This window comes from Elephas maximus, chromosome 11 (genome assembly GCF_024166365.1).
Source record: "Elephas maximus indicus isolate mEleMax1 chromosome 11, mEleMax1 primary haplotype, whole genome shotgun sequence".
Classification (NCBI taxonomy): Eukaryota; Metazoa; Chordata; class Mammalia; order Proboscidea; family Elephantidae; genus Elephas; species Elephas maximus.
In genome coordinates, this window is record NC_064829.1 from 55148525 (window position 1) to 55163539 (window position 15015).

A 15015-nucleotide genomic window follows, 5' to 3' on the forward strand; every position below is an offset into this window, starting at 1 on the left:
AGAATGTGAAATATCTCATCGATTTTTTCATATTGAGTACATATTGAAACATTTTGGATATATTGAGTTACATATAAAATGTATTATTAAAATTAATATCACCTGGGTTTTTTTTTTTTTAATGTGGCTGCTAGAAAGTTTAAAATTACATGTGTAACTCACATTATAATTCTTTTGGATAGTGCTTGGTTTAGAGTCTTCATGCCTTTCTTTTTTCACCTCATCTCAAACTCTTCCTCTGCAGTCGCCTTTCTTTCCTTTCCTCTTCTTTCTCTTTTCCTCTGACCTGTTGCCCCTCCTCTTTTTATTGCCTAGTGTGATTGATGATGGTAGAGTGAGGGAGGGAAGGAATCCAGTGCTTGCTTGCTCAGGCCCCAAACCCCTGAAAGCAATAAAGCCTGAGTTCACAAGACAGAGAAGCCCAGGTTACCCAGAGTGCCTATGGGAATTAAGGTTCTGGATAATTCTTTTCTGGCTCATTTGAAATCAGGCAGAAATTCTTTTTGTTTTCATTTCTTTTTGCAAATACGTATTCTAAAAACTCTATTATTGTAGTATGGAAACCCTGGTGGCATGGTGGTCAAGAGTTTCGCTGCTAACCAGAAGGTCTGCGGTTCAAATCCACCAGATGCTCTTTGGAAACCTATGGGGCAGTTCCACTCTGTCCTATAAGGTTGCTATGAGTCGGAATCAACTCGATGGCATGGGGTTTGGTTTGGTTTGGATCCATGTAGTACATGCCAGTATATGACACATCCAGTAAAACACCTGTCGTCTCTCCCTGCCCTATTCCTTAAAGCTCACCACTTCCAAGTCATCTTCAGGTATTTCCTTCCTGAAGTAAATAAATAAATTAATTAATTACTAAGTAAACTTCAAAATAAAGCATTGTACCACTGTTTGTTGATTTTTTAATTTTTGTCACTGTTTTCTATCATGGAAGAAAATGTCCCTTTCTGCTTTCCTAAATAGTTCATTCATTGTTTTATTATTTAAATATATTGTTCACTGCTGAGCCCAGTAATGAGTAAATAATTCCACTTTCTTTCTTGGACAACTTTTTATTTATTTATTTTTTATTATACTTTAGATGAAGGTTTACAGAACAAACTAATTTCTCATTACACAGCACACATATTGTTTTATGACATTGGTTAACAACTCCACAACATGTCAACATTCTCCTTTCTCAGCCTTGGGTTCCCCATTACCAGCTTTCCTGCTCCCTCCTGCCTTCTAGTCCTTGCCCCAGGGCTGGTGTGCCCCTTTAGTCTTGTTTTGTTTTATGGGCCTGTCCAAACTTTGGCTGAAGGGTGAACCTCAGGAGTGACTTCATTACTGAGCTGAAAGAGTGTCCGGGGGCCATACTCTCAGGGTTTCTCCAGTCTCTGTCAGGCCAGCAAGTCTGGTCTTTCTTTATGAGCTAGAATTTTGTTCTAATTTTTTCTCCAGTTCTGTCTGAGACTCTCTTGTGATCCCTGTCAGAGCAGTCAGTGGTGGTAGCTGGGCACCATCTAGTTGTAGTGGACTCAGTCTGGTGGAGACCATGGTAGATGTGGTCCATTAGTCCTTTGGACTAATCTTTCCCTTGTGTCTTTAGTTTTCTTCATGCTCCCTTGCTCCCGAAGGGGTGAGACCAGTGGAGTATCCTAGATGGCCGCTCACAGGCTTTTAAGGCCCCAGATGCTACTCACCAAAGTAGAATGCAGACCATTTTCTTTATAAACTATGTTATGCCAATTGAGCTAGATGTTCCCCGAGCCGTGATCACTATAACCCTCAGCCCAGCAATTCGGTCCTTCAGGGAGTTTGGATGTGTCTATGAAGCTTCCATGACCTAGCCTTGTAAAACAACTTTTTATTTTTTTGAAGGTAATAATTGCCTCATGTTTTTGTTTGCCTTGCTTTCTATGACATTTTTACAATTTCTTATGAAATTCTAGATCAAATTGTAAAATTTCTTCAAATACCAAAATACTGCTTTCACAAGGTCACGGTTATCAGTAATCCTGTGCTTTCCATTCCCTCCTTCCACTCTCTTAGAACCCCACCCTCTTGCTCCCCCTTGAACTAGTTGCTGTAACGCCTACATAGCTATGTACTTGGGAATCCCCCATCTTTTCTGGGTTTTTGTTGTTAGGTGCCATTGAGTCAGGTCCGACTCATAGCAATCCTATTTACAATGGAACAAAACGCTGCCCAATCCTGCACCATCCTTATAATAGTTGCTACGTTTGAGTCCAGTGTTGCAGCCACTGTGTCAGTCTATCTCATTGAGGGTCTTCCTCTTTTTCACTGGCACTCTACTTTACCAATCATGGTCCCTCCTGACAACATGTCCAAAGTACATGAGATGAAGTCTCGCCAACTTCGCTTCCAAGGAGCATTCTGGCTGTTCTTCTTCCGAGACAGTTTGTTTATTCTTCTGGCAATTTGAAGTATATTCAGTATTCTTTGCCAACACCACAATTCAAATGCCTTCAGTTCTTTTGTTAGTCTTCCTTATTCATTGCCCAGCTTTTGCATGTACATGAAGCGATTGAAAATACCATGGCTTGGGTCAGGTGCGCCTTAGTCCTCAAAGTGACATCTTTGCTTTTTAACTCTTGAAACCAGTCTTGCCGCAGATTTGCCCAACACGATATATCATTTGATTTCTTGACTGCTGCTTCCATGGGATCCAAGTAAATTGGTTGTAGATCCGAGTAAAATGAAATCCTTGAACAGCTTCAATCTTTTCTCAGTTTGTCATGATGTTGCTTATTGGTCCAGTTGTGAGAATTTTTGTTTGCTTTATATTGAGGTGTAATCCATATTGTCTTTGATTTTCATCAGTAAGTGCTTCAAGTCGCCTTTGCTTTCAGCAAGCAAGGTTGTGTCATCTGCATATCACAGGCTGTTAATGAGTCTTCCTCCAATCCTGATGCCCCACTCTTCTTCATATAGTTCAGCTTCTCTTATTATTTGCTCAGCATACAGACTGAATAGGTATGGTGAAAAGATACAACCCTGACACACACCTTTCCTGACTCCATATCACGCCGTATTCCCTTGTTCTGTTGGAATGACTGCCTCTTGGTCTATGTACAGGTTCCTCATGAGCACAACTAAGCACTCTAGAATTCCTGGTTTTTGCAATGTTATTCATAATTTCTTATGATCCACACAGTCAAATGCCTTTGCATAGTGAATAAAACACAGGTAAACATCTTTTAGTATTTTCTACTTTCAGCCAAGATCCACCTGACATCAGCAATGATATCCCTCATTTCATGTCTTCTTCTGAATCCAGCTTGAATTTCTGGCAGTTCCCTGTTGGCCAAGTACCTCTTTTTGAAATTTCTTGGCATAGATGAATAAGTGCCTCTAGCATTGCATCCATTTGTTGAAACATCTCAACTGATATAAGTGCAAACCCCTATTTCTTGATTCCTCTTTCTTGGTTCACCTCAGTACCTCCTTGAAAAAGTGTGCCAAGTAGGTTTATTTTTTTTAGATCCTGCGTGTTTGAAAATGCCTTTATTCTATTCTCATCCTTGATTAACAGTTTGTCAGGGCATAGAATTCTAGGTTGAAAATACATATTTTTTCTCAGTATTTACAAGGCAGTTGAGGTCCCTGGGCGAACACAAATGGTTGCATTCGACTATTAACCTAAAGATTAGTGGTTTGAACCCACCCAGTGGTGCTGCAAAAGAAAGACCTGGCAGTCTACGTCCATAAAGATTACAGCCAAGAAAACCCCATGGAGCAGTTCTGCTCTGTTACACATGGGGTTGCCATGAGTTGAAGAACACAACGGATTTGCTTTTTGGTTTCAGAAGACGGTTTTTCTATTATTTTAAAGCTTTCACTGCTGCTGTTGAAAAATTTATTCTGACTCCTGACACTTTATATGGGACCCGCTCACTTGCCTTTTTCTGGAAGGTGTTAGAACCACCCCTTTGCCTCCATTGTGCTGACTTTTCACAGTGAGATGCCTTGGTGTGGGTTATTTTCCCTACCTATTTTGCTGAGCACTCAGAAAGCCCTTTAGAAATAGAAACTAGACTGAAAATCTAGAAGAAACTAGATTGAAATCTAGAACTTCCAGGAGAAAAGTTTTGTGATACTTTTTCCCTAATTTCCTCCCCTTTATTCCATTCATTCTCTATTACCCACGTTGACTCTCCTGACTTGATTCTTCAATGTTTGCATCTTTTCTCTTTTTTTCCATCTCTTTGTCTTCTACTTCCTGGATTGTTTCCCCAGCTTTATCTTCCAACCTTTTTGTTGAATTTCAAATTTCACCTATTATATTTTTAATATCCAGGAGTACTCTTTCTCGTTCTGTCTTTGCTCCTTCTATAAGAGCTTCATGTTGTCTCATTGATTCAACATCTAATTTCTCTGAGGATATTAATTATAGTGTTTGGGAGTTTATTTTTTCTTGCGTTGTCCTTGCATTGTCTCTGTTTTACTGAGTTCATTTAAAAATTTTTACTCTTTTTTTTTTCTGTTTCTCTTTTCACTTTGTAATCTTCCTCAAGAAACTGGTCATCCTTGGGATATTTATTCATATTTCAGTGTGGGTCACTAAAAGTTGTCCAGGTACTGAGTGTAAGTATGTGTGAGGGTGGACTTTTCAACTTAGTGGCTTCATTACAGGGTGACCAGTTGGGGGCCCTGCCATTTATTGGGCTGCTCTCGGCCAGCAACACCTGCAAGGGTCTTCCTGTGACCAGTTGGTTCCATCGAGGATGTGGAGGGGGCAGGGAGGGGGCATGAACCAAGTGGCAGAAGGGGGCAGGGCTTCCAAAGTTCAATATATAGACTTTCATTTAATTGCCCTGTTTTAGTATGACATTACACCCTGCCCTCTTCTGCCTAGCATCTCTCCATTGGAGCCTTTCTAGTTCAATTTCTCCAAGGTGAGAAAGGGGGAGCCACTGGGATGCATAAGAAAGGGGAAGAGACCTGGGCGTCATTGTTCCTTATTGATGGTTCAGTGGTAGAATTTTCATCGTCCATGAAGGAGACCTGGATTTGATTCTAGTCAACGCACTTCATGAGAAGCCACCACCTGCTGTCACTGGAGGCTTTCATGTTGCTATGATGCCGAACAGGTTTCAGTGGAGCTTCCAGACTAAGACAGACTAGGAAGAAAGGCCTGACAATCTACTTCTGAAAAACCATCCAATGAAAACCCTATGGATCACAATGGTCCAATCTGCAGCTGATCATGGTGATCAACAACCAATCAGGGGGGTGACACAGGACCTGGCAGTGTTTCATTCCATTGTGCATGGGATCACCATGAATCGGTGACGAACTCAATGGTAGCTAACAACAACCACATACAACACTCAGCTCTGCCCTCTCTCCTGCCTTCCAAAGCAACCAGCTTCCCAGTTCTTGCCCCTTGTGGCATTGTGCGGCAAGCTTTACCCACGTCTTGTTAACTGCCCCTCCTGTAGGTGCTCAGTTTCAGATTTCTCAGCTTTGCTAATTCCTCCACCTGCTTCCATCTTGCAAAAATCTGCTGACATGTGTTGCCTGCTGACGTCACTTCTCCTCGCTGTCCTTGTGTGATCATATTTCCTTTTATCCTTCTGCTCTCATTTCAGGGGTCTGGAAGGGAGCAGACGTGTTGAATTGGCCATATAGAGCAGGATGTCTCTGCAGATCTTTCTAAAAGGACTGCTCTCCTGCTTTGTCTCATTGAAGGACTCCAGCACCTAGAGCTGGATCTTTGCTCATGGGAGGGCTTCTGGCTTCCTTGTCATCGAGCTCAACTTCATTTAGAAAAGTAGTGGAGACCAGAGTAAATGTAGTCCGAGCCCAGCTATGCCTGAAAATGTTTGCTTTTAAATAAATTCCAGGGAGGATCTTCTTTTTTGTGTAATTTGCTTTTTTCTTAAGAATGAGTGAGAAACAACTTCTGATTCACTAGGACTCCCCGTGGGTTGGGTCCTGGCTATCCAAGGCTTCAGAGAAGTCTGACCTTGGCTGAACTGAACTACATTTTCTCTACCTGGCATCTTTCATAAGAAGGTAGTAAGGCCAATGAGGTTGCACAGGAGGGGTCTAGCTAATTCAAGAAAGCCAAATTGTACCCGAGGGCCCCAAAATGCCTTTAACATCTCCCAAGGATCACGTGTGCCCTTTTAGGACTCTTGCCTATTCACTAAAGCAAATCCTCCTCCCCACTCCAACACATACGCACACAGAGCCTTTACTTGGCAGCATTAGAGATGGTTATTGTTGCTGTTAGGTACTGTTTAGTGGGTTCCGACTCATGATCACCCCATAGACAACAGAATGAAACATTGCCTGATCCTGCAACATCTTCACAATCTTTGGTATGCTCGAATCCATTGTCTCAGCCCTGGGTAGCTCAAATGGTTAGGTGCTTGACTACTAGCTGAAATGTTGGCAGTTCAAACCCACCCAGAGGCTCCTCAGAAGACAGACCTGGCAATCTGCTTCTGAAAGGTCACAGCCTTGAAAACCCTGTGGGACAGTTCTACTCTGCACACACGGGGTTGCCATGAGTTGGAATCGACTCACGGCAACTAAAAACAATTATTGCAGCCACTGTGTACTTTGAGTGCCTTCCAAACTAGGAGGCTCATCTCTCATCATTACATAAGACAATATTCTGTTGTGATCCATAAGGTTTTTATTGGCTAATTTAACCCAAGCCGTGGTATTTACAATTGCCTCATACGCATTCGAAAGCTGGACAATGAATAAGGAAGACGGAAGAAGAATTAATGCCTTCGAATTATGGTGTTGGTGAAGAATATTGAATATACCAGGGGCTGCCAGAAAAGCTAACAAATCTGTCTTAGAAGAAGTACAGCCAGAATGCTCCTTAGAAGGGAGGATGGCAAGACTTTGCCTCACATACTTTGGACATGTTATCAGGAGGGACTCATCCTTGAAGAAGGACATCACACTTGGTAAAGCAGAGGTTCAGTGAAAGAGAGGAAGACTCTCAGTGAGATGGATTGACACAGTGGCTGCAACAATGGGCTCAAGCATAGCAACACTGTGAGGATGGACAGTGTTTTGTTCTGTTGTACCTAGGGTCGCTATGAGTCAGAACCGACTTAATGGCACCTAACAACAATCATTTTCGAAAGTAGATTTCCAGGTCTTTCTTCCTAGTCTTAGTCTAGAAGCTCTGTTAAAACCTTTTCACCACAGGTGACCCTGCTGGTATTTCAAATACTTGTGGCATAGTTTCAAGCATCCTAGCAACATGCAAGCCACCACAGTATGACAAACTGACAGACAGGTGATGGATTAAATATTGTACCTTGTATACTGTATATAAAAGTGGGTGGGCTTTGTGGGGGAGGGGCTGTGCTAGTCTCATAGTGTCTTCTCTGTCCTTGCCTCCCCAGGTGCCCCCTTTCAAAGGTCTCAGCATCCTCACGCTACCTCCTGCCGCCACTTCCACCTGGGCCCCCCGCAGCCGCAGCAGCTCGCCCCCGACTTCCCCCTGGCCCACCCCGTGCAGTCGCAGCCGGGCCTCAGTGCCCACATGGCCCCGGCCCACCAGCACAGCGGCGCCCTGCACCAGTCACTGACCCCGCTGCCCACCCTCCAGTTCCAGGACGTCACAGGTCCCTCCTTCCTACCTCAGGCCCTGCACCAGCAATACCTCCTGCAGCAGCAGCTCCTGGAAGCCCAGCACCGCAGGCTGGTCTCACACCCCAGGTCAGTGCTGCCAGGGTGGGGGTGGGAGAAGGCTCCGGGGTCTAGCACCTACCCCTCCAATAAAAATTATTGGGGACCCTAACTACAGGAGTTGGGGTGCATGGGAGAGAGGTGAGTGTTGGTGGAGGTCAGAGGGAGGAGAGGTCACCAAGAGCTGGAGTGTTCAGGGAAGCCGTCACGGGGGAGGTGGGCTTTAACCTGGGTCATGAATGCTGGGAGGAGTGTGGAGAGGTTTCAAGAGAGGAGAAGAGGGGGTGAGAGGGTACGCACAGAGGTGGGAAAACCTGCAGGGGGTGGGTCTAAGTATCTTGAAGACAGCCCTGCCAAGGACAGAGACAGAGTAAGGGGAGAAGAAACAGAGGAAGTGAGTGGGTTTGGGTGGGACCAGATGAGACTTCAGTCCATCCAAGTGTCTGAGCTATTGGAAGACGCCCAGCTTGGAAAACTTCCTTGGTGTTTGGGAGGATGGGTGAAGCCTACTGCTCCATGGCTGTGGGGCTCTGTTGGGGGCTGCAGGAGGGGCACCCTCAGGCTGGCTAGGGTTGCACAGTGCTCCTGAGAGCTGGGCTGGGCCCAGAAGCCCCTGACGCCATGGGCCTCCTTCCCTTCCCTCCAGGCGGAGTCAGGAGCGTGCTTCTGTCCACCCCCACCGCCTCCACCCCAGCTTCGACTTCAGCCACCAACTGCAGACGCCTCAGCCCAGGTATTTGGCTGAGGGCACTGATTGGTGAGTTTTTGGGGCCTCTGGGGGAGGATGGGAGGGAGGAAGCTCTTGCCTTATCTGTCAAGTTCCTGTTTCCTTCACTTAGAACAATGGTGCAGGAGGTCCAGTCCTTAGGCCCCAGCCTTTGCCCCTGTTCCTGGCAACCCTCAGGGCTTGGGGCACCCATCTGGGCCTGGTTCCAGCAGTGAGCTCAGACGTAAATGGGCACCATCTTGAGCCCAGCCTGGGGCTCTGTGCTTAGGGCCCACAGGGGAGGAGGGAGACAAGGATATAAAACATTTCCCAAGGCTCAATGAGGTCCCTGAGGGAAGGACATAATGGAGAGTTCCAAGTAGCTAGGGTGGTAAGGGAAGGCTTCCTGGAGGAGGTGGACCTCGAGGGAGCCACAGAGAAGTACCAGGGCATGCCAGCAAGGCACTCAGACTGCGGAGGTCCTGTAAACACAGACTCACAGGAGAGAAAGTGACGTCATACCTGAAGCACTAAGGCAGAACCTGATGGGCTGGGGAGAGAATTTGAAGGTTTTGTTGTGTGTCTTTGTAGGCAACAGGGTCCCTCTGAAGTCTTTCCAAGATCTCCTGTGCTCAGGATGGAGGTCTTTGCTGGCCTAGGATGCAGTGTTGCTCCTGGTTCTAGATCAGGAGAGGGTTGATCTAAATTAGGGTCAGATCTGAACACTCGAATACTTTAAAAAGATGTGCAGTTCTAAATACATGAAGCATTTAGAGGTAAAGAGCATCATGCCTGCAATTTACTTCTAAATGGCTCAAAAAAAACTTTGATAAATATAAATATGTTATATAAATAAATATATACATATTAATAGCTATCTATATTCATATATTACTATCTATGTATGTCTCTATATCTATGTGTTTTTTTATATACATAGATTTATACGTATATATCCACAGAGAAGTGTGTGTGTGTGCATGTGTGTGCGTGTAGACAGGAAGCGTGTGCACAAGAGAGAAGGATATAGAAATGTAGTAAAATGTTAACATTTGGGGACTATGTGTGAAGGGTAAGGAGCCCTGGTGGCCTGGTGGTTAAGTACTCGGCTGCTAACTAAGGTGTCTGTGGAGGAAAAATGTGGCTTCTGTAAAGATTACGCCTTGGAAACCTTATGGGGCTGTTCTACTCTGTCCTATAGGGTTGCTTTGAATCAGAATTAACTTGATGGCAATGGGTTTGGCTTTGGTTTGGGGGAAGGGTATCCAGGAATTCTTTGTACTACTCTTACAAATTTTATGCTAAAAAAAATTTTTTTTTTAAAGAATGTTAAAAAGAAAAAAAAATCAGTGGAAAAATGGACTATTTTGCAAAACCTGATGTGCAGTTGTATCATTTTCCAACTATTTAGTCAGGTCAACTGTCTTCATCAAGGGTTGCTTTGGGAGCCCTTTTCATGGACGCCCAGGAGTGATTCAAAAGGGTAGTTCTAATTGATTGAACACTGTTATGTATCGAATTGTGTCCCCCCAAATTATGTATTATAAATCCTAACCTCTACGGTTGGGAACCCATTTGGGAATGGGTTGTCTTTGATATGTTTTGAGATAGGGTTAGTAGGGTGTGTCCTGTGTCAATCTCTTCTGAGATGTAAAGAGATTAAACAAGCAAGCCAGAAGCAGAAATAGGAAAAGAGAAGATACCAAGTCACATGAAAATCACCCAGGAGTAGGAGCTCAAAAAGAGACAAGGACATTCCTCCAGAGCTGACAGAGAAAGAAAGCCTTTCCCTAGAGCCGGCACCCTGAATCTGGGCTTCTAGCCTCCTCCACTATGAGAAAAATAAATATTATTTTTCAATGCTACCGGTTTCTGGAATTCTGTTATAACAGCACTAGATAACTAAGACAAACACTAAGGATGCTTCTAGGTGCAGAGAGCAGTTGTTTTAAAGTGTTCCATTGTTTCCCACCCTCTGTTCATTCTCAGATAAACCCGTTAAGTTGAACAATCCTTTAGAAGATGGATTGCACCATAGCCAACTTCAGTTCAGCCTTTTTCTAATTAGCAAGATTCAAATTATGAAGATTTAATTGCCGTTTGGATTAAATTCTGCTCCTTGGCAATCAAGTTAATTCAGTTTAACTCAATTCAACACACACGGAGTAACCAGGGCTCTTCATATGGCTGAAAGGATTTGAACAAACACACATGGTCCACAGTGGCAAGTGTGGCTGTACAGGTGACATAAAAAAAAACATTTTTCCTGGAGAGATATCAGAAGGAGTGAAGCTGTGAGAAAACCAAGAAGTCAGTCCAAAGTCCACAGGTCCTGATGAGGCTGAAGGAAGATGCCTGAGGAGCCAGCAGATTCTGGATATCGCCTCTGGGTCCTGGGGTGCCTGAACAGGCTCCACATAAGAGCGTGGGAAGGCAACTGAGTGTGGGTACTGGGCATTACAGTAAGGACTTGGCACAGAGCTGGGGAAAGGCTATGCCCACAGCCATAGTCCCTGGTCAGGAAGTCCTTGAGTCCTTGAATGGTGCCAGAGGAAGGTGTCAGAGCCCAGAAAGCTTCATCACACAGCTGGCATGGCTCCACTTTCTCAGTCTCAGCTAGCTCCATATGCAAAAATCTCAGACAGGTAGCTTGAGGTGGCCTCTCCTCTGTCCTCAGAACTGTGTAGGATCCATGTCTGACAGGCCTTTGCACCCCACAGAACTTGGGGCCAGACACACAGAATGGGAGGCTCCAAGGCACCCCTGCAATGCTCCTCTGCCAGGCTGGAAGAGGACTGGGCACTTCCTCCTGGAGCCCACATTCTGCCCTCCCTCCTCACCATCTTTTTCCCCAGCAGGTGGTGAATGATGAGCACGTATTACTTAGAAAATCAAGGAAAGAAAAGTTTAAGAAAGAAAAATATAGGTTGTGGTGTAAATAATGAGACGTGGTGAGCAGTTTTGGCCTGTTGAGAATGTTGTTTGACCTGAGGCTCCATTGGGTTCAGGTTCCTTTTTTTTTTTTGGAGAAGGCAAGAAAATTTGCAAGCATTATCTCTGTCCCCAGCTTTCTTTATTTAGCCACAACTCTTTGTCCTTCTCCATCATTTCAACCACCCTGCGTTCCTGACCCACATTTGCTGTGAGAAACATAAAAAATGAGGCCCAGAGTAGCTGATCCTGCCTCCTGGAGCCCCTGACCCTGAAGCTGGGAGGCCCCTGGCCCTGAGACTGGCTTGGGCCCACCCCTTTCTGCCTGTTTTGTCACTATTTTCCAAGTAGGAAGCCTTCTCCAGAGGAGGAGGCAACCATTTCTCCTTCTATGTAATTAGCACTGCTCCAGCAAGGGCCAGTTTAGTGGTAACGAGGAACTTTCGTAATTGTGATAATGCTAACTGCATCTCTAGCCAGCTGGCCTCTTCTGCCAGGAGATGGGCAGCCTGATCAATGGAATACAGAAAATGCATTACAGGAGTGGCTTCTCTTACCCCCTGGAAGGAGCCCCTGGAAGGGAGGAGGGGAGAGTGTCTGCAGCTGTTTCCGTCTCCCCCTCTCTGCCCCTTCCAGAGACCCAACGGAAACCATGGAATCCTGCCCTAGGTCATCCAGGTATTGGGCCATAGCCCTTGTCCAGCCCCAGCTGAGGCTGCCCTGGTCTTTCCCCTTAACTTTGGAATATCTCAGCTCTAAAGTAGCTTCTCCCAGCTGGGCATCCTGGCCTGAGAGTGCTGAGAGAAATTAAAAAATACTCAAATAAATGGAGAGGTATGTTGTGTTCATAGGCTGGGAGACTCAATGTTTTTAAGATGTTATTTTTCCCCAAAATTGGTCTACAAATTAAATCCCAAATACTTCCCCTTTCTGGCCCATGCTCAATAACCTGACCCCTGACCTTGAGTCACAGCTCCCGTGTCTCTGTCCTTACCATGCTTCTCTGACTTCTCAGTCCTGGCTCCTCAGCTCCAACTCTGACCCCTAATGTGAACTGTACTGCAATCAGTCACAGCCCTAACCTTGCCCAAGGCAGAGGTGTCTAGGCACCTGTTGGCAAAACGTGGATGGAGGACGAGAGGTTCTTGCTGTTCTTTCCCTGCAGGCAGCCCTGCCTCAACAAAGCCTCTCGGTGCTCCACAAGCCTGGACTCACTTCATAAGATGGCATCCAGCACTTTGGGGGCAAATTCCTTGGGAAGAATTTAAGGGGTTGCATAGCAACCAGACCAGAGCACACTGCAAGAACATTGAGAGTGGAAAATAAAGTTAAGGTCAATGGTTAGACATAACTGAAAAAATTGTGCCCTGACAATTTACAAGAAATTCCCAAAACATAGTTCTGGTTTAGCCTTGTGGTAAGCTCCAGGCAAAGGCTTTAGGCCTGTTGGGTATTTTCTTAATTCCCCCCAAAATTCAGCCAGGTTCTTATAGGCTGGTAGCAACAATGGAAAGGTGGGAGAAACTGCTTTTCAAGAGGTTAATGTCTCCTCTGGTCAAGTTCCAAACCAGACTTCTTAAGGTTCTGTGGAACTGCACCCAACTGAGGGAGCCTGCACCCAATTGGGGCCCTGGTGGCACAGTGGTTAAGAGCTACAGTGTGCTATGGTTGCTAACCAAAATATTGACAGTTCAGATTCACTCTATGGGGCAGTTCTAACATGTCCTATAGGGTTGCCATGAGTCAGAATCTACTAGACAGCAATGGGTTTTGTTTTTTGTTTTTTTGATGCAGGAATGAATTTTCTAATGGGGTTTTAAGATAAGGGATCCCAGAGCTCACCCAGGCCCAACCAGGGCAGACTACCCCACCCATCTCAGATGCAGAGTACCATTGACTTTTCCAGTTAGCATTCTTGGAACTGGGGTGGCTCTGTTAGTGCTATACCCCAAGTCCCTTGCTTCCTTGCTTTAATGGAATTCCTTGAATATCTCTTCGCTCCTTTGAACTTTCTGGGCTCCTGGAGACTACTGGAAATCAGAGCTTCAGTCACATGAGAGAGTCCCATGAAATTTCTTTCCTTGAAGTGGTACAGTGGGATAAGGCTCAGAAACCCTGGTGGCCCTAACTTGCTAGGAAGGAACTTGGATAGAACAAGGCCCTTCTTCATGACTTAGATCAGCCTGAGAAAATGAGGGACTGGACTAGTTGATTTCTAAGTTTTCTTCTGACTCCAAGAGTTTAGCTCATTTTCCAAATGACAGGATTATAATGAGTTATTTCAGGGATTTGGGCTAACAATAACCCCTTGCATTTGTAAGTGCTTTGCAAAGGGCTTTCACATCCATTTTCCCATTTGATCCTCCCAACATCACTATGAGGAGCTATTGCTATCATCATTTTAGATGAAGCTTACAGAGGTGAACTCAGTGGAGAGGGTCTCATAGCTGAGGAAGGGCGGAATTGGACTGAGGACCTGGGCCTTCTCACAATGGGTTTCTGCTACTGCTTGGACAGTGGCGTGTGTGGAGCCTGTGAGGACAATGGCCAGCCCTGCCCTCCAGCAAGCAATAGCTAGATCTAAGCTGTGGAGAGAGAAGGGGGTGGGGCTGGATCCCAGGGGCCATTATAGGAATTATGCTAATTCTCAGCGCTCACTACCCTCACAAGCATAGCTAATTTAGGGAACAGGACTCAGATCCCCTTGAAGGATGATGGATTTATTGGGTTCTCACCGTCAGAGCCATCTCAGAGGGCATTGTCGTAGATGAGGTGTAGCCAAACCCACGTTTCACAGTCTGTGTGGGAACCAGCAGCCTGTGTAGCAGCAGGCACAATGGGAGCTGAGAAAGTTCATGGTCAGGGCCTGCTCAAGACAAGATAAGGAAGGGAAGTCTCTAAGTTCCAGTGGCTCCTGCCCTCTTGCCCACATAGGCTCTGAGGTTGTACCTTCAGGGGCCCTGGTCTAACCTCTCAGAGGGTGTTTTCAGAGCCTGGCTACAGTGTGGGTATCCCCAAGGGGTAGCTGTGTCTGGCTAACCATCATCAGCTCTGTCATTTCAGTGTCTTAGAGTATTTTTGTTGACTATTTTTTCGCCTGATTATGAGACATATTATCCTGTTTCTTGGTATGTCTGGTAATTTTTTATTGAATGATGGACATTGTGAAATATACATTTTTGAGAAACTGGATTTGCTTTATTCTTTTAAAGGGTCTCGGGCTTTGTTCTGGTAAGCACCACTTGCAATTCAGTTTGATCCTTTTGTAGCTTGTTTTTAAATTTCATCACTGCAGGCCTAGAGTATCTCTGAGAGAGCTTTACTCTGACACACATGGAGTCGCTATGAGTTGGAAATGACTTGACAACAATTGGTTTAGAGTATCTCTAGAGTAGAGCTTACTGTGGACCTGCACTAACTAAGCTTATAAATAAGCCTCAAAAGGCTCTGCCTGGGTCTCTGTTGAATGTCCTGAGTGATCAACAAGGACCCTCTGCTCTGGCTGTTTGCAATGCAAATACTTCCCAGCCCTGCTAAGCTCTGAGATCCATTTGCTGTTCCTTGGTTGCTCTTTGCTTGATCTGATGGAATCTTACCCCATGCATGCTCGTCTTCATATTCAGCAAAGATTCAAGGGGACCCCTCTGCAGATTCCTGGGGCTCTCATTCTGCATAGCTTCCTCTTTTCTAAAAGCCTGAGG

The 15015-nt window shown here is 45.2% G+C and overlaps 1 protein-coding gene across 1 annotated transcript in view; it reads left to right on the plus strand.

The window, feature by feature from the left end:
- The window catches only part of ARK2C (arkadia (RNF111) C-terminal like ring finger ubiquitin ligase 2C), a 114602-nt gene that overhangs the window by 91661 nt on the left and 7926 nt on the right, over positions 1–15015 (plus strand). Inside the window, exons 2-3 of the mRNA XM_049901580.1 lie at positions 7392–7707; positions 8324–8434. Of these exons, the coding sequence (XP_049757537.1) occupies positions 7392–7707; positions 8324–8434 (427 nt within the window). The remainder of the gene's footprint in view (positions 1–7391; positions 7708–8323; positions 8435–15015) is intronic.